Here is a 24,694-nt window from a genome sequence, read left to right as displayed (position 1 = left end):
GACACGTGTTCAGCTGAAGCAACGCACGGACAGAAAAAACAGGCATGCACGAAGGCCCTATTTGTTTTTCCCTACCATAGTATAGCACACAATTTTCGAGAAAAGAATCTTACATGCATGGAGCACTAAACGAAGTTTACTTGTAAAACATTTTCACGGATGGGTGTAACTTTTCACGACGAATCTAATGATAGTAATTAATCGATGATTGGCTACAGTGATGCTACAGTACCATTCTCTAATCGTGCGGTCAAAGGCCTCATTAGGTTCGTCTCGCGAAGTAGTACAGGGTTGTGGAGTTAGTTTTGTAAATTACCTTTATTTAGTACTCCTAATTATTGGTCAAAATTTTTATGCTACTTGTGCTACTCTTATCCAAACAGGGCCGAAAGATGAAACCTGCTCTTTGTTTGGTTGCATAATTCAAAATTCCAATTTTTTTCCGACACTTGTATGGAGATTTAAATTTAGACGAAATAAAAAACGCATTACACAGTTTGTCTGTAAATCGCGAGACGCCGAGACGAATCTAATGAATCTAATTATGCCGAAATTAGACTCTAAATTATTACATTAATGCTATAGTAAACAACCTCTAATGATGGATTAATTATGCTCATTAGATTCGTCTCGCGATTTACAGACGAGTTTCGTAATTCATTTTGTGATTACTCTATATTTAATACTTCAAACATAAAAAATTTTCTTTCAAAAATTTTACACCCTGCAACTACCCTGGTGTACCATTGTACCAAGCTGACGTCGGAGGAGGTTGAAGCCAGATTATGACAGGCGGCCCGCGGCGAGAGCCGCGTCAGGAGTGCGCACGCGCCTCCGCCACAGGAGTACGTGGTTGGCGCCTCCTTGCCGTCCGGCACCTCAACGCGCCATGTTTGGATCGCGTCGTGCCTGCATTCTACTACAGCCTTGTTTGCCGCCCGCGCCCAACGGCAACCATCCGCGTCAAGATTCGATCGCGGGCTGTGGAGGTGGAGCGGAGCTCGCCGTCGACGTCGGGGGGACGGGAGTAGCAGCCGCGCCGACGACGGCGGCCGCGGCGGAGGTGGCCACATGGCCGGTCCCAACACCTCGACAGATCCGCGGAGCAATGACGACGTCCCCGCCGCCGCCGCACCTGCCGATCAAGACGGGGACAGGCTTCCGCTGCTGTCGGCGGCGCCGGATCGCGCGGCGGGCGAGCGGCGCCTGCTGCCGCGGGTGATGGCGGTCACGGAGGAACGCGGGCGTGGGGACGACGCGGCGGGGTGCGTGCGCGGCGGCTCACCCGTGACGCCGGCGGGGACCCCCGGCGCGCCGGCGGACGTGCCGCGCGGGTGCTGCCCGGTGTACGTGGGCGCGGAGCGGCGGCGGTTCGTGGTGCCGACGGCGTGCCTGGGCGCGCCGGCGTTCCGGCGGCTGCTGGAGAAGGCGGAGGAGGAGTTCGGGTTCCACCACCACGGCGGCGCGCTCACCATCCCCTGCGACACCGAGGCGTTCAAGTACATCCTCCTCGTCACGGACCGCCAGGTCCTCGCACATCATCCAACGCGCGCGTTTTTTTATATATTTTTCAAAATCATTTTTTACAGAAATATATTTTCGGTTTCATAATTTACATATTTATACCCCTACCGCCCGGCTGCGGGGCGGTCGGCCCCCTACCGCCCTCCTGCCAGGCGGTAGAGACCTTAATATAAATAAATTTTATTTTTAATCGCATTTTGGCTCCTGGGGATGCTGTCGCCCGGCAGGGGGCGGCAGGCTTCCCCCATATAAAAGGCTGAGCTTCCCCCTCCTCTCTCATTTGCTTCCCACGACATCCAGAGAGGGGGAGGGAGAGAGGAGGGGTGAGAGAGGGAGTTGCAGCGGCGAAGCCCTGCCGGATTTTAGATCCGAACCGCATGTAATAAATATTTCTACACCACCAACATGTATGTATGATGAATATGTACCCAAATATATGACTTATAAGACGATGATTAATATATCTTAATTGCTACTGCATAGGAGCCACACAGGATACCTTTGAGGCGAGCTTCGAAGACTGGAGTCGGTTATTTTCTACACCTAACTAGCAGACCGATCCTACCTTCCAAACACCTGTGGCCACCAGATGTCCAGGTAGAGACGTATGGCCTCCAGACCGACACACCTACCCTACAGACCACGTCCACGCACAGCGTAAAAGAGGTCGACATGGCCTGGGTGGTTAGGAGGTGCTTCTAGTTGTTTCTGTATTTTTGTTATAGACATGTCGTCATGTTATACTTATTTCGTTCTCATGCTCACCTATTTCGTTCTTAGTTGCGTATGTGTATGAATTGATAAGTTATACTTTTTATATTCATCTACTTTACTAACGGTTTTTATTTCTATCCAAAATATTTAAAACCACATCTAATGCAGCACTGGCGCACTGACGGTCAAGATTTAAACTGCGGGAGGAGCCTGCCGCCCCCTGCCGGGCGATGGATAGGCCTATCTTTATTTACATTAAGGTCCCTACCGCCCGGCAGGAGGGCGGCAGGGGGCCGGCCGCCCCGCAGCCGGGCGGTAGGGTATAAATCTGTAAATTATGAAACCGAAAATATATTTATGTAAAAAATGATTTTGAAAAATATAAAAATAAAAAACGCTCCAACGCGCACCTCGCTGGCCCGGCCCGCTCGCGTGGAACGCCGTGAGCTGCGTGCTGGGCCGTGAAATGCTGCGGCCTGACCTCGGCCTACAGGCCTGGTTCCGCCACGGCCCATGGATTTAGTTTTTTTATTAGCTCTCTGTTTTTATGTTGCAGAAGGGAGGAACGCCAAGCAAAGAGGAGGACGAAGAGAGCGAGGCGCGTCGTCTCGATGACAAGCCCGCAGCAGACGGCGTTGCCTCCTCCATCACCATGAACCATGGGACGGTAGGAAATTGGGATTAACAAGAGGCTACTGAGACTGTAAGTTTAAGCAAGCGAGTGCTGCTTCAGCTCGTCACAGTGCCATGGCGGATGAGCTCGTCACAGGGGAGTAGTAGGCAGCTCGGTCGGAGCAGTCGTCGCAAGCTGTAACACGGGCGGCGCATCTGCTCCGCCCCCGGACGCGACGCGGCGTCCGACGCCACGGCGCGACGCTCACGAACGTTCCCTCGATCCCTGCCCCTCACTCTTAGGCCTCCTCCAGCAGTCCGAGCCAGACTGGCTCTAACGCGAGGAGAGAGAATGGAGGCACAGTGCACCAGAACAGTGCTGTGAGAGAGGGGGGTGTCTCCGCGCTAGCGTCGAATGTATAGACTGTCTCTCTGTTTTTCAACTGTGCAGCAAATAAAATAGTCCACCTGCTAGCCCTAAGCCACCTCGTTGGAGGAGGCCTTACTATACTGGTAGCTGGTACAGTGGTACTAGTGCTCGATCACCATTCACCAGCGTCCACCGCGTTGAGCTTGAGCCGGAGCGGCAGGTTGATCTCGATCCTTTTCCATCCGCCGCGGCCCCCGGTACTCTTCGCGGGCCCGCCGGACGCCGGTGCAGCCGCCGCGCGTGCCCGTGCGTGCGTGGCCACGGCCTTGCCTTTGCCAGCCGGCAGGTGACAGGTGGGCATAGCCACGTAGGGCACCGGGGTCTCGAGATGTCGGCCCTGTTTGCTTTGCTACGATGAGTAGCGCACACGATTTTCGAGAAAAAAATCTCACATACACGGAGTACTAAACGAATTTTATTTGCAAAATCTTTTCACGGATGGATGTAACTTTTCACGACGAATCTAATGACAGTAATTAATCGATGATTGGTTACAGTGCTGCTATAGTAACCATCCTCTAATCGTGCGGTCAAATGCCTCATTAGGTTCGTCTCGCGAAGTAGCGCAGGGTCGTGGAATTAATTTTGTAAATTGACTTTATTTAGTACTCTGTACTCCTAATTATTGATCAAAATTTTTGTGCTACTTCGAACCAAACAGGGCCGTCACCATCATCTGGGAGGGCCCACCTGCGGCCGGGGGCCGGGCGTACGTGGCGTGCCGGCTAACCACCGGCGACGACAGCAACGGCGGCGTCCGTCGCGCCGGTCGGCCGGCGCGCGGCGCGACTGTACCCAGGACCCGGGGCCACCAACCCTTCTCGTTCTTTGCCGAAAGGTGATCGAGGAAGTGAGCAGAAGGGAATTTCTTTTTTCTTTTTTTTGATGGCAGAGCAGAAGGGAATTTCAGTTTGGAAATTAAAGGAGGCTGCGGGCACGTATCTTGCTTGATCGGCAATAGAGCCGTTGCGTCCAACTCTTGCGTGGGTCATCTCGATGGGCCAGCCAAGCAGCAAATTCGGATTCCGAGGAATCCCACCCCGTGCTGGTAGTGCACGACGCTTCAACCAGTTGTATCCACGCCTTTGCCTGCTGATATATATCGCCGTCGTACTTGAACGCGCATCATCCATCGGAATCAATCTGCCAAGATTTATTCGCACGGATTCAAGCTTTTCTGGCGTTGTGCCCGTTTGCCACTACTATCTCCGTTCCGGTCTCGTGGGCCTAAAATTTGGGAACTAGCAATTGCAAGCAAGCAGTGTGGGGCGAAGGGCCGGGGATCATCAACGCATTGTTCCAATATGCAAGGAACCTTCACTGCCGTGTCGTCATAGCGTCACGATGTGATTGGATCATGCGCTTGGGGCCTCGCTATCTTAGTTTGCTACCTAGCTCTAAACCTGATACATATATAGATGTACAATCACTTCATATCCGACTTCAAATTTAAATTCAGTTATCTAAAACACACTGCGGAGCGCGGACTAGTCTGGACGGACTACAGCAGCAACATCTTACATCACGATCACATCCCAGGCCTGCAGAAGCAAGCACGTCAAGAAATTTGAAGGGCAGGGGCGTCGCCACCACGCACCTTTGACCTCGCCGGCTGGAAAAGGGCTACAGGATACTCGATGGCCAAGGACTCACGGCAACTCGCAGCGGCAGGCGGCGTCGAGATCGACGGAAGACAAATCGTCACGGCGTCCCTTCCCTTGTCTAGTTAATTGGCATCTTAGGTTGCTTGTTTTGGCCTTTTGGGCTTTAGGTTAATAATATTAGCATGTGTATTAGTAGTTACTGGGCCTAATTTTGGTGGCCCTCCGGAATGGGCGGCCCGGTGCTGATGCGCGCCGGCTGCACTGCCCATTCGACGGGCCCGTCCCAGGCACTCGATCGGTTGCTGTCCGACGGACGCTAGCTTACCTGCAGCCTGCATTCTTAAACTTTAAACACCCTCTCTCCCTCTCAAAAATAAAAAACACACCCCTCGCTTTCGCGAGTCGCGGGAAATTGAAGTCACAAGAATAACTTGGCGCGCCCGGCCCATTTATGTGACGACGTGCTCGTGTGCGCTCGCCGGGTCCGTCCACGGCGCGTCGGCTTGGTTTCCGGCCACATCCAGCGCAGCGCACCCCTCTCGGCCTCGGGGGGAATGGACGGCCGTGGTTGCCTCTGCCCGAGGGAGGTGACCGGCCGGGGAGGCCTCGACCGCTCGACGCCGCCGGCCGGGGTGCCCTCGCGCCACGGTCTCTGCGCACACGCATGCGCGGCGCAAGCCTATCCGCGCGCTATCTATCCACGGCCGGGGCTCATCGCGAGTCGCGGCGCGGCTACGGGCAGCACGACGACGGTATGGCTCCCATGTCGTCCCGTTGCTGTCAGTAGAAGGTAGGAGTACCAAAAATCACGGCCATCGTGTGTTAGTTCCGGGGGGACTTTATGGCCGGATTCATGCATGCGTTTTTTTTCTTTTTTTACTTATGTAAATGCTTGCAAAGCTGTGTGTATTTTTCAAATTCACTGTTGGGTCTTCTAGTAGCTATATATACTACTGTTGCAACTTGGTCAATGGTCACTGTGCTAATCCCTTGGGTATAAAAATAAAATACCTGCTGTTTTAGCTTTATCTTCAAAATACTCGTTGACCTACAACTTCTAAACAGCTTTTATATATGTGCCTCTTCTGGTTGTATCAACTAATAACAATATCATTAACTAACTTCTTTTATATGCTTATTTTAGAGAATATTAGTTGAGGCCTTGAGGGTAATTAAGTTGGTTATTTCATCGACCTGCATAATTTTTGTTCTCAGCTGTAAAACCAGGTAAGTACATGTGTTTCTCATTACCTTTTTCATATTGTTACGTTGTTTGTGTTTAAAAAAAATAAATTTACTCCTCTATCAATACATGGACAGACAGCTATGTGCCATCTTATTCTCTTTTTTTTTAAAAAAAAATAATGCCTCTACGCTACTTCAACGACTTCAACGCGGTAAGCCTCATTCAAAACATAACTCGACAAACCACAAGTCTACCGCTTGCTTGTAGTAGATGGGTTTCCTTTAAATCCTAGTAATAATTTAGGCTCAATTTCTCAGGCCTTTCTAGTTCTTTGGTTACCACATGGCTCTACTCAAAGCGCATGGTTCGCGTCGCGTGCATTATATATACGGATGTCGCATGTTCTCATATCATCTCATGCTCTATATCCGGTGCTTGTGTGGTGGACACAAACCCCATCACCTCATCATATATTGATCATGAAAGAAGGCGTAAACAATGCCGGAACATGGACCACGTTGGGAGAAAGAATAAAAGCGTGAAACATTCAAAGCGCTCCCTGGTCTCCTCCCCTAGGAATATCAGAATATGTCTTGGGTGCTATACCATCTAACAATTGCATTATTTCACATGCCAATAGTGCCTCACTGAACAAGTCCTGCGTTGAGAAACGGGATGGAGCTGACTAGATGGCTGATGATGCCAACAATTCCTTTTTCTACCTGTGATTACCGTTTCTAACCCCCGTCCATCATTGTTCATTGAGAACTTTACAATATGGGAGCCGCCGTCGCGCGTACCTTACCTATAGATGACATCTGCATGATACCCCTGCCGCCAGTGTTTCTTTTGCCACCTCCTAGGGCTAGCTAGGGATTGATCCGTTGTAACACCCCTGTGTTAATCCTAGCGCTAATCACATATTTAATCGCTAACTATGGTTAAGTAATGTCATTAGCTTCCTAATGACTGTTGTTATTACTTAAACCTCGCAGGAATTTGAGCATATTTTTCTCCCTAATTCAAGCTCCAAATCAACTTTCACCCAAAATAAAAGTTGTAGATCTTCTCTTCCTCTACAACTTCTATTTTGGCCAAATTTCAAGTTCCTATATGAAAAATTGAGGTATGGACGGTCAAATTTGGGTCAAAATTCATTTGAAGCTTCACTGTTCCTCTTCCTGTTCTCCACTGTGAACGCCCATACCGCGACCGGCGAAGCGCCGGCGACTCCACGCGTCAGCCGTAGCGGCGATCCTCGTCCTACGTGCGCGCCGCTCTTACCCATTCCCCGCGACGTCCCTATCCATTCCCCGCTCTTCTCCTACCTCGAGCTCGAGCTGAATCGAGCCCGAGCAGCCCCGCCGCGGAGCGCCCCTGCTCCGGCCACCCCTCGTCGCCCCCGCTCGATCCCTCGCGCCACGACCTCCCTTGCCTTGCCCTCCACCTCCTCTGCCCCATCCCGTGCCCATTCGAGCCAATCCCTAGCCGAATCAGCCCCTGTGCCGCCGCGGCCGCCGAAGCTCCGCCCCGCCGTCGATCCTCGTCCTCCAACCATCCTCCGCCCAAATCGAGCCCGCGGTGAGCTCGGACGCGACGCCCTCATCCTCCCCAACCCCTTTCCCTTTGGGTTCTTGCGCTACAGGCGCCAGAATGCCGTCGCGCCGCCGTTGGCCCGCCCTGCTCCCGCCGCCGCACGCCGCGAGCAGTGCTCGCGCAGCACCGGGCCGCGCCACCGCGCGCGCTGGCACCACCCGCCCGTGCTGGTGCTCGCCCTGCCCCACAGCGCCGCCGCCTGGCCCTGCGCTGGCCGGAGTGGCCGCGCCACCGCCATGCCAGCCGTCGCCCCGCCCTACGCGCCGCCGCCACCGCCGCCTCCTTGCCGGGCTGTCGCTGCTGGGTGGGCCCCACACCTCCCGACCCCCTCCTCCGGCTTGCCTCCACCCCGCGGTCTCTGTGTGCGCGCGTGGGGAGAGAGAGAAGAGAATAGGGGGTTAAGTGAAAGATTCAGGGACCCAGTTGTGAGAAAGTTTTAGATCTAAGGGCCTATATGCAATATGACCTCATTTTCCTTTATTTCTTTCTAGTTTAATTTGCTGAAACTTTGAAAATTTGTAGAAAAATGGTAAAAATGCAAACTAAATTTTATTAGTTTGCTTGAATCAAGATCTTCATAGAAAAAATACTCATGCTTGTTAAATATCAGTTTTGCCCCTACTAAAATTTTGGTTTGTGCTTAAGCTGGTTTATTTTGTATCGATTGTTCTATTGCTCTAAAAATCATGAAATTTAGGCAGTAGTTCATTCCTTGTATGTGTAATCCACCGTAAAAATTTCATGTGCTGGTGCTGTACACTGTTGAGTACATCTGTTTATGTTTAGTTTACCTTGCTAGAGCTAAAATAAATACTTTCTATCATCAATAAATATTGGAAAAATTGTGTGGCATGCTTTATCAAAATCATGTTATTTTGATAAATTCTTGTTTCTGGATGGCATCTGTAAGTTAGGTCCTTGTTTTTAATTTGTTCCTAGCTATACTCTTTTCTTTTATAGGTGTTGCTAGTTAATTCCTTCATGCATGTGAGCTCCTGTTTTAGTCATTCTAATCTTGTAGGCCCAGGTTGATGCTTGTTGTAGGTACCTTGCCTAGGGTTGCTTGATAGTAATTTCTTTTAGGTCCAGAATTTAATCCATATTGCTTTAGGGCTGTGTTTAATCATCCGAAGCAAGTTTAGTAACTGTTGTTTGGAGGAAACACTTCAGGCTAAAATAAATTGAATGAACTCTCGTATTGTAGCACCAACCCGTTTTTTGCCTTTTGAGCTTGTTTGTCGTGTTTACTCGATAAATGATTGCCCAGTCAGGTCTTTCTTGTAATTGCATTGCATCATGAGCACTAATGCATCATGTGTTGTTTTCTTTATGTTCATGCACTCACCTCGTTGCATATCATTTAGGTACGCTAGACGTACAACGTGCGGGCGTGGAGCACGTGCTGACGAAACCGAACCACAAGACGGTGTTGGCTGGACGCATCCTGAAGAAAGAAGGACCCGCTGGACCAACCGAAGACCCGGCTCAAAGTCGGAAGAGTCCAAGGCCTTGTTAGTACTAACACTAGCTTAGTGTTACTCCCAGGCAAGCCCCGGTGCATAACCTACCATTTTAAATTATGAATTATTATATAATTATAATTTGTGCATTACGTTTTTAGGAATTGTTTGGAGCCTTAGTTGCATTATCTCCAGGTTCCTTTCGTCTTATACTAGTATATATATATAGGTTGTTAGTACTGCCATGCTTAAATAGGACTCGGTAGAAGTCGAGTGATTTCCTGTCACTCGCAAGATATAGGATCACTGAGATTTTTGATGGCAAAGTTATTGGAGAAAGGATTGATGAGGAAAGAGAAATGGAGACCGGGCGGAGATGAATATGATTATGGATATGAAATGGATGAAGAGTATGCCTCCGCCTGTGTCGATTAAGGCCCGTACCGTTGTCTGGCCCTGCTGATCGAGTTTGAACAGTACTAACCGCATGCCGGGAGTAGGAGGTAGTCGAAACCGGTAAGCTCAGTACCATATGTGCACCGGTAGGCGGACTTGATACTGTCTTCACCAGTGGAGCTTGTATAAAAACTCATGGCCGACCCTTCGTTGGTATCGGTGCGGCTAGCAGTCCCGGGTCGCAGGGCAGTTTGGCTATTTGGTGTGTATATGTGTAGGGTTGCCACGTATGGTCCAACGGGGCCTATATGTGACGTGTGTGTTAGGTCCACCTTGCAAGGTTAAATCGGATCGATTCGCCGTCAGTCGCTCTCGGATATGAGCACCTTGATCGCAGCACCGCATCGTAGTAATGAAATGGAATATGAAAGATATTTGGAAATGATTATTCTGAATTAATATTCAATATTTACCATGTTTGCTTTAGCTATGCAAATCTTAGCTGATAATTTATCTATATAAAATCTTGAGCTAAAATATTGAAAGTAAGGATCTACCCTTAGATGCTTTTCTGCAAAACCAACCCAGTAGCCCAAAAGCCTTGCATATCTAGATAATGAGCTAAGTATACCCATAGTCGAGTAAGCCTTGCTGAGTATTATTATACTCAGAGTTTGTTGTTATCCTGTTTTCATGTGTTTGTTGCTGGTTAGAGCTAACCAGAATTCACACCGGTGGGCTCGATGTGACATCCTCACGTTTTCTTAGTATCGTGGTTGTTGAATCAAACTTCTTTTTAGATTCCGCTGCAGGTTGAACTCAAATAACTTTCATTCAAATTTATTTGTAAAACTCTTCATGTTAGTCTTAAATTTGAGAACTTTTGTCTGCTTGTAATTATTTGTGCTCGTCTTCGTGCGAGACTTCCAGTGTTTTTCGATCCTTAACCCGACAGACGACCGGATTACACCGTTTTAAGTGCACAGTAACTTAATTAACTATTAAAATAATAATAGTTAGCGCATTTAAGCTGGTTTAATTTGTGCAGTTCGATTACATCCGCGGCCTGCCCCGGAACGTGGCCCTGTGCACACACGTCGTTGTTGAACAGTGCGTCGTCACACTAGCACACCTGTTGCTACGCTTGGCAGGCAACTCCACGATGCCACTAGTAGGATACACCAACGCCGATCCGCCGCCGCCGCCGAATCAATGCACATGCGGCAAGCTTGACTCCGCGCCGGATAATCACAGGAAAAAGAGAACCCGGTCGAAAAGACGATGGCTGTGTTCACTTCTTCCAAATTCTTCCAAACTTTTCATCACATCGAAACATTAAATATAACAAATGATCCATGCATAGAGTACTAAATGTAGGTAAATAAAAAAACTTATTGTATAGTTTTGATATACGTTGCGAGACGAATCTTTTGAGCCTAGTTAGCCTATAATAGGACAATATTTATCACAAACAAACGAAAAGTATTACAATATACTACAATGTCCGATGTGACATTTTCTACCAGATTTTCGCGTATCTAAATACACCCAATGTTAATGTTGCTGTACTTGCACAGATGCTGATTCAGCTCTGCAAGACTGCAACTCCCGCTGACAAAAAGAAGGGAGCAGCAGCAGTGATCGGAGTCCGAACCGAGCAGACGAAAGAAAGTGTAGCGGGCCAGGGCATTTCCGTCCGAGCAGTCCGTGCCGGTTCTTGGACGTGGCGGCGACGCCGACGCCCGGATGGCTCCGAAAGACCACGTCGCCAGGGCCTGGCCTTGCCCGCCCGGCGCCACCCGCCAGGCGCTGGCCGTTGCCGAGACCCGGGAAGAAAAAAGAGCGCGCGCGGGTGGCGTGGCGCGCCGCCGCGCATCGGGAGGCGGCAGATCCCTCCCTACCCCTTTTCCGCCCCTGTCCCCCAATCATTGAGGCGCCCGGGGGGCGGGGCCTGCTCGGGCCGCCAGTCCCGCCGCTCCACGTTGCCTGCTCCTCGACCCCCCGCCTCCTCCCGCAGTCAACTCGCGCCACCTGCCGCGCCTCCGGAGCTGAGCAAACCGACCCGTTTGGCGCGCACCGCCCCGCGCCTTTTCCTCGAGATCGCGCCCCTCCCCTCGGCACCACGCCACCAGCAGAAACCGCCTCGGAGGCTCGGACCCCAACCCAACCCGTCTCCGCCCGCGGCGCGCGGACCGGTCGCCGCCGGCCGGCGCGTGCTCGCTCGCTGGCACTGCCCGTGCGCCGCGGCGGCCTCGAGCGCCAAGTCCACGCGCACGCCGGCCGCCAGGCGCCGTGGCGTGCGAACAAGCGCTACCGGCGGACAGATCCGCCCGCTTATTCGGTCATTGGCCAACCCTGCACGCCCCGTCTTGTGCGTGGCTTCACGGCTCGGAGAAAGGAACCTGGCTGGTCGCCGGAGCCGCCGCCGCCGTCGTGCCGCGCGGTGCGGACGGGAGGCAGTTGCAGCGTTGCCAGGTAGGGTTGAAAATGGGACGGGAAAATCTCGTCCCGACCGGCTCCGTTTACCATTTAAACCGACCGTAAACTGTTTCCGCGAAAAAAATAGGAAAATGGGAAAACAAAATGGGAAAACGGGCGGGAACGGGAACGGGAATGGTTGGGGTGTTTTCCCGACCGTTTTCACGATTCCCGTTTTCAGCCGGGAAAATTCCCGCGAGAATTCCCGTATTTGTCGTAGTCGGCTGTGTTACCTGTGTTGGAAATGTGAATTGTTGTTTGCATGTGTTCCAACGTGAATTGTGAATTCGTGATTCACTTTACCTGTGTTTCTTAGTTATACGAGTCTTGTTTCCATGTTATTTATGCATAGTTGTAATTATTTTATCGAGTTAAATGTTTGAAGTGGTTGTATGTATTTTCCCGTTTTGAGTTATCGATTCCCGATCGTAATCGGCATGCTCCCGACTGATTGATTCCGTTCCCGATATCCCGTAATACCGATTTCGTTTTCCCGTCCGATTTTCCCGTTCCCGTTTCCGTTCCCGACCAAAAAATACAGTTGCGAGAACGGTTGAGCGATTTTCCCGACCGTTCCCGACTGTTTTCATCCCTATTGCCAGGCAGGTTTTCCGCCACCGGACGCCCACCAGGATTCTAGAATTAGAATATGCTCGGCACCACCAGCACCTGGAGCTAATAATGCAGGGAGCTCAGCGAAGCACCATTATTTTTTGCTGTTTCTTAAGAAGACCGCGGAATGTGTGACAACTAATTTCAGCACTTGTTTTATTTTTTATCAGACTGTCTCGCCAGAAGGCATTAGTTTAGCCTAAAATAATCGTGTGTGAGGAATATGACATATTTAGGAAAACACGTCGAAATGGCGTGAAGTTATAATAAACGCAGGAAGAGGGTACTTATACCCTCTCATTTTTAGAGGATGATTGCTATAGTGATCAATTGTCGCCCGGTTTCCATCATTCATTTTTCCATCATTTTGGAGCTCCTCATCAAGCATGATTATTACATCTCCTTTTAACGAAATACGTGATTAGACACGGTCGTGAAAAAACATGATTATTACAAGAAAAATGAGAAAAAACTCACAGGAGGAAAATGTTGGACGCGACAGTACTGATGGCGCAGGAGCGCTATACAAGTGGAAATTCAAACAAAAAACAGACAGAAATACCTCCAAGAGCACAAACGCAAATAGAAATCACAGAGAAAAGACATTAAAAAAAATAAACACAACACATCCCAATATATTCCCTCTCACTGAGGCCAGCTCGCCCTCCTCCCTCCTGACCTCCTCTTCCTCCAGGGCATCCTCCACGCCACGCCCGCCTCACGGATTCCGCAGGGACTCCGGAGGGGAAAAAAAGAAAGCGAAATCAACCAATCTCCTCATCATTCACGGCCTCGCCTCCTCCCCCAGAAATTTCCCCATTTCCGCCGCTCGCGATCGGCGCGGAGCTCCCCGGAATCCCGGGTCCGGATTCGCGACCGCGAGCCTCGGGGGGCCGCCGCCGGCCTGTGCTCGGATTCGCGGGCGCCGCGGCCGTGGTCCGCGCGGGGAATGCTCTACCTCAAGCAGCCGGGCGGCGCGGATTTAGGGTTCCGGCGGGCGGCTGCGGGGCTGTGATCTGCCGCCGCGGCGGATGCGAGATTGAGCCGGCCTGCGCCGGGGGATTCGGCCGGCCATGGCGGCGGCGGAGGCGGACGGCTGCCTCCGGAGCTTCGAGCTCTACGAGGCCGAGTCGGTGAGCTCCTAGCCCCCCGGAGCACAATGCGCCGCCGCGTCGTGCGGGTGTTGCTGTTGTTCATGTCGCTGCGTGGTGGGATTATGCTATTCACGGCGCAGCTCCTGCTGGTGCTTTGTGATTCCGCAAAGGTTGTACAGCTAAGGATGATGTGGTTGAGGCGTCGAGCTTCTCGCGTCGCTTTAGCTCGGGACAAGAACTGGGGTCAGCGACTCTGCATGCCTGGATCATGCCATGCAACGCCACGATTATGAATTATGATGATCCTTATTCATTTGTTGTGCCTGGATCATGATATTGTCGCAATTGATTGTCAGGAGCTCTTAGCTGCTTATATTGTTCCGTTCTATGTAGGAGATACGGGAATTCTGCCTTCTTTTGTCAGCTGTGATGCAGTTCTCTAGTTTTTCTTTTTGTTAGGAAAAAGAGCAGCTATGTGTGTTGCAGTGCTGTTAACGTTCGTTTATTGGAATTTTGGTTAAAAAAAAGGGACCTTTGCGTGTTCCTTGCAGTTATCAGTTATAACTAGGATGCAGAATCATTGAATTTTCCTTTTTCTGAGTCCAATTTCTAGCCTGTGGTTCATGCCCCTACTGTTTGAATTCTTGGTTGCAAAGTGTTTGTTTTTTTTTGTGGTATATTTCTTGGTTTTGATAGTAATTGGTGAAGTTCTCAATCTGGATGCATTCTGTTACACGGAAGTCTTTGTAGAAAAATGTGTTTGCGAACTCTTGTGCAAAGGTTGAACCTTACTATTTCTCATCCCTTGCTTAGTGTTTGCGGGAGGCCTGCTACCTTGAGCTCGCTGCCCTGTCACGCTCCATGTTCTCCCATCCCAACCCAAAATTTTCATCATAATTAAATAATGGATTTTTATTTTTGCAGAAATTTTATATTCTTGGAACTAACACTGACAAGACGTTATGGAGATTACTCACGATTGATAGAATGGAACCATCCGAGCTCAATGTAGATGAGGATTCCACTGTGCACTCACAAAGTGACTATCTTGATCTGCTAAAAATTCTAGATGAAGACCATAGGTCATCTGGTGGAGTTAAATTTGTCACCAACTGTTTTGGAATCATCGGTAAACTATCCCATCTTTCTCTGATCATAATTTGTTGCAAAGTTAGCAACTTTTTCCTTGCAAATGCACATCAACAATGTATTTTCTTTGTAGGTTTCATTAAGTTCCTTGGGCCCTATTACATGTTAATTATTACTGAGCAGAGAAAGATCGGGGAAATATTTGGCCATCCGGTATACCAAGTTACCAAGACTGCAATGATTGAGTTATCAAATTCTAAGACAAGGCCAAAGTTAACTAATTCAAAGGATGAGAACAGGTGTGCTGCATGATTGCATCCCACATTCCCATTATATTGTTGACATCTTATCCTTCACATTATCATACATTTGTAATTAGATTGGATATTTTCTAACTGTTCAATAAAATATTGTTTCTTTTTTCTTAAAATTGAAATATTCAGGAGCATAGCATAGTTACATGGTATGCCGAAGTAGTTCCATTGTATGTTCATCATATGCCAACCTCAAATCATGCAGGTACAAGAAGCTCTTGCAGACAATTGATCTTAGAAAAGACTTCTTTTTTAGTCACTCGTATCATATAATGAGAAGCCTCCAGAAGAACTTTAGTGATCCACAAGAAGGGTGGGAATTATATGACACAATGTTTGTATGGAATGAGTTCCTAACTCGAGGGATACGTAACATTCTGAAAACTACACTCTGGACTGTTGCATTAGTCTATGGTTTTTTTAAGCAGGTACCTATGAAACTTATATCTTTTTATCCTGTTATGTGTCGTTTAATAGGATTAATGAAATATCATAGATTGCATCCAACAAGATGTATCCAATATCCTACGTTCCTACTCCTTTCTTTTCTTTTCTTTTCTGCATGTTCATTATCTTCGCCTGCTCTCTTTACTGAGCTAAATTTGTGTTTTTTATTTGCTTGTACTAGACAAGTAAGAATCCTATTTTTCCTTTTCTTTTTGTTGGAGGAATAGTTGTGTTTTCAGTCTATAATTTGTAAAATCGTGATGGAAAAATTATAAATACAATAGGCCATTAAATATTAATGCATTTAATTAATTCTGTTTATTAATACAATCATTTAGAATAATATTCTTGTTTCATTTATATCAAGGATAAACTTGCAATATGCGGGAAGGATATTATGTTGACGCTCATTGCTAGACGCTCGCGGCATTATGCTGGCACCAGGTTCAAACTTACCAAACACTTAGTAATATATACTCTTTTCTATCAATAATTGGTGTTGCTGGGATTCATATGCTGCTTTTTTTCTTTTTTTGGTACCGTCTTATAGGTATCTAAAGAGGGGCGTGAATGATGAGGGCAGAGTAGCGAATGATGTTGAGACTGAGCAAATAGTTTATGAAGTCTTGCCTGGACCAAGGCAAATAAGCTCTGTTGTGCAGAATAGGGGTTCAATTCCACTGTTCTGGTCCCAGGAGACATCAAAGCTGAATCTAAAGCCTGATATCATATGTAAGCATTGAAACCCTTATTTTATATGTAAACTGTAAAATAATGTTCAATCAGTTGATCTTTTCCCCCGTGCAGTGCATGAAAAGGACAAGAATTATGAGGCTACCAGACTTCATTTTGAAAATCTTAGGAAAAGATACGGAAATCCTATCATCATCTTAAACTTAATTAAGGTGAGCGCACTGTTATGATGCTGCCACTTCTGATGGATCTTTTGCATATAAGTCATACTTAATAATCACACACTTGCAATTTATTTTCTGTTGTTATTTTTGGAAGACACGTGAGAAGAGACCACGTGAAATTATACTCCGCCGGGAATTTGACAGAGCAATAAAAATTATAAATAGTGGTCTGCCATTGGAAGATCATTTGAGATTTTTACATTGGGATCTTCATAAGAACTCTCAAAGGTATTAATTCTTTTGTTATGCATCTCACACTTATGTTCTGTTTGATGCATTTGGTGTACATACTGAAGAAAAATTGTATTTCAGCAAAAGTACAAATGCTCTTCAAGTGCTTCTGAAAGTGGCATTTGAAGCTCTGAACTTGACAGAGTTCTTTTATTATCAAGTTTCTCCAGATCAAAGAACAGAGAGTTTCCTTAATTTAAGCGCTACATTGTAAGTTCTTTGTTATTTATTATACTTGTTTTCTTTGCTTTTTAATTAGAATTCCTACTTGGCTTGATGCTTCCTTAATTTTTTGTTTCATGCTTTATAGGAAGAATGGTTTTGGTCCTCACGTGTGTGATGACAACAACAATCATGGCACTGCAGACTATGTTGATCTTGATGACATCTCCCAAGACGATACTTGTGGCAGTTCTGATCCTGACAATGGAATTGCAGAATATAATTCTGAGGTCAATGGATCTACCCAAATAAAGCCTCCAAAATTTCAAAAGGGTGTCTTACGTACAAACTGCATAGATTGTTTGGACCGCACAAATGTCGCTCAATATGCCTATGGATTAGCTGCTCTAGGACACCAGTTGCATGCACTTGGCTCTTTAGAATCTCCAGAAGTTCATATAGACGCCCCTTTGTCTCGACATTTGATGCATTTTTATGAACGAATGGGTGATACACTTGCTTTACAGTATGGTGGTTCGGCTGCTCACAATAAGGTACTCCATTAAATCTTGCTATTTCAATTCTTCAATCTACCTTTTATTTCAGTCTGTCAGAAAAACTTAGGTTCTTTATTCCTTCCACAGTATGCTTAGTTGTTGAAATAAGGAATAAGTATACTGACATGCTATTATAATATTTCAGAATCCGTCCAAGTTTGCTCAATTAGCTTTGCATCTAATCTATATTAAGTATTTGTATTTCCATGTTAAACCAAACTGATTATGTCAGGCTAAGTGGCATACAGACCTGTACTTATTCTGAAAACACAAATAAAACAATGAAGCTGATTGGAGTAATCAATGTAAAATTTGATAACCACTCCCTCTGATCCAAAATGTAATCAGGAAATCGACTCCACCTCCAACATTGCACTTTCACCAACAATATCTATAAGAATATGCTATTTTAAATATAAATAGTTATACATGAAAGTATGTACCATGATGAACGCAGGAACATCAACCTCATGCTATGAATAACTTTTTAGTTATTGATGGTCAAAGCTAAAAAAAAGTTTGACGTAGGTCAAATCTAGATGAACTTATACTTGGGATTGGAGGGAGTATTTGGCACTTGAAAAATGCTGCTTAATTTGGGCATGGAACTGCAGTCAATGATATGAGAACTAAAAAAAAATCTATCTTCAATCGAGTTATGCTGATTAATGGCCCTATAAATGTCCAAAATGTATTTCATATAGGCTCATTAGCATATGTTTCGTGAGACTAAGGCCAGTTATTTTAGTAGCTAGTGTAACAGCTAATCACACGATATGAAGTATGATTGAATTACTTTCTTTTCATTTGTATTTAATCAGAACATACCAATTACTACACTATTTTCTTTTCTTAATATTTTACCCGACAGGTTGGTGCCTCCGTATATGCAGCTGCTTTTGTCCATAATTACTTTTCCTACCATCTCGTCTGTATAATATATTTACTAAGTTGAAAGTATTGAACTTGCATTCTTTATCCTTATACTTGGCGTTATCGATATGTTGGTGTATTTTATCATCCTATGCACTGGCTGCTGATTAATTTATTTAGATGGGGCTTCTAAACTGTTATTTTTCTCTAATCTTAATTTACAAAGAAAAAAAAGAATCCGTTCGTAGTGTGATCTGCCATCTGTCAGTAAAGGAAATAGTGTGATGTTGCTCTGTCTAAATATGAGTAACAGGATGCCATCTGAGCCTAGAATGATCCGCCAAATAATATAAAAAGAATTGTTGCTCGCAATTGTAATACAGTGGACTGAAGTAGCAGGGTCAGTTTCCACTTCAATTATGAAGTGAAAACGAAACTAACGTGTTCCTGTTATATGGATTCTACATTACTTGCTGATCAAGGGAGCTTAATAATGTCTAACTACTGTGCAGAGTGGACCATGGAAGTGAAACTAACTTAATTGTAACCTTACATTAAGATGATCAATCGGACTAAAATTTTATTTAACTGCTGAGTTCTCCATTCATTTATACTGATAAGGTGGTGGCTAGCTAATCCAATTATTTATTGGCATTTTGGCATGTCAAATATTCTCCATGGCATTCTTTTCATGTTGAAATTTTCTTGCGCACTTCTCTGATGAGCTTGTGATGTGTAGATATTCTCTGCAAAGAGAGGGCACTTGAAGTTTGCTATTCAATCTCAAGAGTTCTTTAGGACATTACAACGGTACTACAGCAATGCCTATATGGATGCATACAAACAGGCAGCGATAAACTTGTATGTCTGATTAAAATCATTGTTCAGCAGTGATCTTGTATCTTTTGAAGTTTCAGTAGGGAAATACTATGAATATGGACTAAGTTGTTTTTCTCCTTAATGAATTTACAGATTTTTAGGGTACTTCGAACCCCAGGTGGGAAAACCTGCACTTTGGGAGCCAGAATCTGGTGATGAGCATGTACTTGATGACGATACTAGGTAAGTTAGTAATATATGGCTATGTTTGAACTTACATGGTTAAGCATGTAGGCATGACAACACGTTCTTAAGAATAATATATCCTTCTCTATGAATTGAAGCAATAAAAGAATAATAACAAGAGGTGACCTAACTATGAATTACCTACATTTATTGTCTTTCCTCTGTTGATAACACATTGAATTCACACAAAATAAGTGATACTGGAACCAACAATTGGCAACCGGTTTTTATGTGAGCACCTGAAGGAATTGCGCGAACAATATCCAATTCACTTTGTCTGGTTTAACCAGTGCTTTGAAAGTTTAGGTGGAGAAAGTTATGTCATACTGTCGTTTACCTCTTTACCTTCTTCATAGCGCCAGCAAGGACCATTGAGTTATTTGTTCTTATCTTTTACTTCTTAGGTAGCAAGGTTTTGTAGTGTTTTCTGACCACTTCATTTTAAGAATTAGGTATCCAGATTTTATTCATACATTTATTTTTTTGCAAATCAACACCAATCCATCTTTTCACTTATCTAAGCTATACATCTTTTTCAGTAAATTGATGAAGAGGGCAAGGTCAGATGGCAGCATTCTTAATAACAGCAAACCATCAATGTCCAGCAAAGGACCAAATGGAATGTTAAACTCAGCATTTACCGGTTCAAAAAAAGAAGGGCAATATACAAACTGGAGTTCTGATTCCATGCATGGAATGTCTTCAACCTCTGACAATTCAGTGTCGAAGTTAAGGTTGGTTTGTGTTTTCCGTGTTCTGAAACTTAACCCTCTTTGTTCTTCTGTTAGAAGCAGAGTGATTTTCTAAGTATATGTTTGAAAAATCAGTATCCGACACTGGCACGAGTTATTGATTCCCGATTTCTGTTGAAAATCCTGCAGGTATACTTCATCAGCGTCTCACGTTAAGCATATAAGCTGTGAACTGGACTATTGCAATGGTTCTGGTGATTCAAATTTCCTGGATCTTGACTGGCTTTCAGCTTCAGACAACGAAAGGTTCATACAGTGCTTCTCTCTTTGGACTATCTTGTATCTTTAGTTCTCTTTGTTGCATATGGTATACACAGAAATTGGCAACCAGAAGTCATTAGCTTGACATTTTTTATTAATTCCTTGACATATTTTTTCAGAAAATAAAAACTCTGCACATAGCTTGTGTTAGTGGTTTATTTGAAGATCTTTCTCAAATATGCAGGAGACCTGAGCATCATTTGCATTAAGAAGAGTTCAACTCAATCCAAAACACACATACACCCACACTAAATAGTCACGCAACTGCACGTGGACACAGACACACTGGATTCACTGGTTACCCATCCTGCCACAGGCAGGATTATAATGACTAGAAAACTCCATGCACTAGAGAACGTTCACTGCAAGGTGTGAAAGCCTAGTAGCCCCCACTCATACCAGAGCCAAGCCTCTTCCCTGGCCTGTCGCAGAACCTTTTGAACGCTTGGTATTACACCATTGACCATGCAATCAATGCGACGCTTCCAATTCAATCAAGCTAAGGATCTCTAGAGAGTTGAACCTTGAAACCTCTCCTCAACTGTTTATTTGAAGATGATCCTGGTATTTCTGTAACAGACTTGCACCATTATCCACGTTGAGAGGAGTGGTAATGGGCCATGGCCCTAATGCTCTCTTCACAATCCAACTTGGCCCTTAATTTTTTTAGCTCAAAATTGTGTGTCCTTTTAGAGCCCGGCCAAGTGCTTGGATAGGAGTGCTTGGAAAGCCGCGATTCACGTGCCAGAACCATGAATAATGGTCTTTGTTGTGTTTCAACTCTAGCCTACCCCAACTTGGTTGGGATTAAAAGGCTTTGTTGATGTTTAGAGCCCGGCCCTTAGATTATCTAGGCTAAAAATTAAGGCCCTTTACCACCCCAACTGACATCACACAATCTAGTGATGTGTCCATGCAACTGCTGGCTGACATCACACATTTATAATTGAGATGTAGGTGAATATTTCTAACCTTATTTTTGTGTGTTGTGCATTATGCTTAAACAGATCAAAAGCCATAAGCACTCCTGACGTGAATATTTCAACTGATAATGCTATTGGTGATGTAAGCTCTGGGACAATGGTTAGTGCAATCAACAATCCTACTTTTTGCTACCACTTCACTTCATGTCCTTTTTCTTGCGTGCTTTAATCGTGGTTTAAAAACCCTTTTGACCTAACTTTATGGACACAAGCCAAAAAACAACCACTGTATTTGGGTTCTTTTGTGACCTGCCATTTTGTCTGTTATATTTCGTGACATTCATGCCCATTCGTTTTTACTGCAATTATCGTTTAGAAATCTCTTTTGGCCTGATTTCCTGAATAAGCTTGAAGTATCAACTGCCAGGTTCTGCTTTCCTTCTGGTATGCTATTTTTTTATATATAACTTTTATGAACTTGTCTCTATAGCATTAATAGGTTGCTAAAATCAGCTTGAATCTTCATTCTGGGTCGCACGGTTGAGAACTATTTTGTATTTTTTTTTCTCTCGAAATAGACAGTTTTATCTTGAAGAGTGTGATTATCACTGGATGACTAAAATTGGTGACCCTTAATATGTGATTCACCCAACAAATAAAATCAATCATTTCATTTGAATCTTTCAGGATGATCAAACTACTAAGATCCAGGCTCATGAGTTATCTAAGGATTTTGTGCAGTGGGTTAATCAAGGAGAGGCATTTTGGTACTGATGTTGCAAGATACAAAATACAAGCTACGTGATGGTAGCAGTTGCGAAAAGGAAAAAATAGAGAGGCTAAACGATGGTTGCCCGGACTTCATTCCAAAGCCTCTTATAACCCTTAAAGACCATCGCAACGAGGCATACCATCGTGCTTGAGACCATTTATCAACCACCAGCATCCTCCTTGCGGTGTATGAATATGATGGGCTGAGAATCTCAGACACCCCCATCAAAAAGAGTTGTGTAGAGAAGTGTACCATTCTGTTCATTTGTTGAAGCTTGCTCACCAGGCGGGTAGATAGGGCATTGTTGTTATTTTTCTTGAAAGGAAAGAAAGAAGGTAGTTAGTAGTACATTATTCTTTCGAAGCTGTACCATTGTCCAGGCATCACTCCCCATCTCCATCGTGTAAATATATATGTCGCAAGTGTTCGCCCCTTTTCCCTTCCCATGAGAGTTGAGGTGGGCATGAAAGCACCATTTTTCCCTCAACCTTTTTTTGGATGGGACCTTTGGACACACTCTGTACATGTATTTTCCGTCGCAACAGGAGAGACAACCATTGTGTAATCCCCATTGTACCAAACCCCTGTCCCAATAGTCATCTCTGATACTGTTTGTTGAATCACAGATTGCTGCAACACCTGTCAAAATCTCGCACAGAATATTTTACCTTCAACACTAGCCTTTTATATTTGTTTTTTGGAAGAAATTTAACCTTTCATGTTTCTCAATGTGAAAGCTGTATCAGTTCTGCAGTCAGAGGAAAAGCACTTGCATGGCTTGTTTGAGGTGCCGGCCAGCCACCATCTCAAGAGACAAGGGACACGTCCGTACTGGCCGGCGGGCAAGCAAATCCGGACACGCTGCCCAAGAGACCGCCACCATGTGCTTGCGGTGGTGTGGTCAGTCCCGGTTGGGCCATGGTCCACGTCGTTGGCTGCCGGCTCCGTGTTTGGTTTGGCCGAAAAAAAATTTGCGAAAACTTTTTGCATTTTTGACAAAAAATTTAGAGTAGTAAACGAAGTCTGATTACAAAACTACCTCCACAATTCCCGTGCAAATCGCGAGACGAACCTAATGAGGCTTTTGACCGGGTGATTAGAGGATGGTACTGTAGCATCACTGTAGTAAATCATCAATTAATTACTGTCATTAGATTTGTCTCGAAAAATTACACTAATTCCTAAAAAATTTTGTAAATAGACTTCATTTAATACTCCATGCATACGAGATTCTTTTTTCGGGAAAATGTGCGCGAAAAAACACTGTACAAACCAAACGCTGCCCTCGTCGGCCATGTGATCGATCAGGCCACGAGAGACGCTGCCTCCACCTGGTTTGGACCATCCCATTACCGTCTACTGATCTCTCTTGTTTCAGAAAGGCAGCCGTCGGCTTACCCCAGATCAGCCAGGCAGCGACCTTCCCAGCTAGCTGATGCACGCTGAATCCATTGAGAATTCGGCACGATCTCGCCGATTTGGTTTCCTTGATGTTTCTTTATCTCCATTGAGCAACAAGTTGATGAAATCTTTCACCTCATCCTAAATGGGTATTTTTTTTATAGATATTGAGGTCCATCCTAGGAAACCCTTTTTTTTTAAGAAGAAGGAATAGCTCCTTTACCCAACGGATTGAAGAGAGATCCTGGTGGTTTGTGGCTTGCATTCGCTCATTCTAACGCTAGCAAGCGACTTTTCAAAGAAATATCTATTCTAATTTCTAACAGTGGAGTAATCTTGGTGGGTCACTCGTATAATTGGCGACGTCACACCCACCCCCGATAGTTTATTTATTCATCAGTGATAGGACCACGGCAAGAGGATAAGGATTAGGAGCAGGGTTGAGTGCTGCTTAATCAACTATAGCAGTAGTTGACGGGTTAGATTAGATAGCTTTTGTGCCACCTAGATAGAACACTCGCCTTAATTGAACCAAATAGGAGCTTTTGGTCATTGAGCAAACTGATAGCTGCTCTACATATTTGTGTGCCAAATGTGGTCTTCTATTATCGGCGAACCGGCTGTGTAAACGCACAAGTGGATCATTTCCGAAGATCTGCTATATTCATTATCTTAAATTTACCATGATAATGGTGTAATAAAAAGCGGAAACATAAATTTTTATTCAGAGTTATGGCGTTTAACATTTGGATACCGTTATAGGGAGTATTTTTAAGTTTCTTTAATGTTTTATTCATTATAAAAAGAGAGGACGAAAAGAGAAATGGCATGAGGTTTGAAAGCGTGCAGATTTTAAATGCCTCCGCTTAAACTGTTACAGCTTACAGCAGGTTGCTCAAACTCTAGTGTTAATTGTAAAGATGCATGTTCCTTGTTTTTGTTTTTGTTTTGTTTTTGCAATGGCACCTTTTATTTGACTCGTCTTTCATAAGCCAGGCGTTGATGCTTACAAATGTCAACCGCTTAGAATAACAGAAGCAAAGGGCAAAACGAATACGAATTGCTGCCTGCAGGCTGCAGTGCCATCCTGTTCCCCAATTTTCCGCGTAAGAATCGAATTCCACCAAAAGTACACGCGTCTAGATGCTACTCCTGTTGAATTCATGGTCGCTTCAAATCCGCGACTCCTTGTTAGGATATAGATGCGCACACATGGGAAAAAAA

General features: G+C 45.4%; 1 protein-coding gene across 1 annotated transcript; it reads left to right on the top strand.

Moving 5' to 3' along the window:
- Positions 1–13,273: 13,273 nt before the first annotated feature.
- LOC120669800 (phosphoinositide phosphatase SAC2-like) lies at positions 13,274–22,705 on the top strand. Its single transcript, XM_039949639.1, has 16 exons — positions 13,274–13,745; positions 14,631–14,835; positions 14,929–15,094; positions 15,315–15,537; positions 15,924–16,000; positions 16,107–16,288; positions 16,364–16,461; positions 16,568–16,701; positions 16,786–16,914; positions 17,015–17,420; positions 19,036–19,157; positions 19,269–19,358; positions 19,901–20,095; positions 20,243–20,359; positions 21,382–21,457; positions 21,985–22,705. Exons 1-16 carry the CDS (start codon positions 13,686–13,688, stop codon positions 22,069–22,071), a joined length of 2,367 nt encoding a protein of 788 aa, XP_039805573.1. The 5' UTR covers positions 13,274–13,685; the 3' UTR covers positions 22,072–22,705.
- Positions 22,706–24,694: the final 1,989 nt, after the last annotated feature.

This window comes from Panicum virgatum, chromosome 4N (assembly GCF_016808335.1).
Source record: "Panicum virgatum strain AP13 chromosome 4N, P.virgatum_v5, whole genome shotgun sequence".
In the NCBI taxonomy this organism is placed as follows: domain Eukaryota; kingdom Viridiplantae; phylum Streptophyta; class Magnoliopsida; order Poales; family Poaceae; genus Panicum; species Panicum virgatum.
Note: the sequence above shows the minus strand (reverse complement) of the source record. Positions and strands in the feature narration are given on the sequence as shown.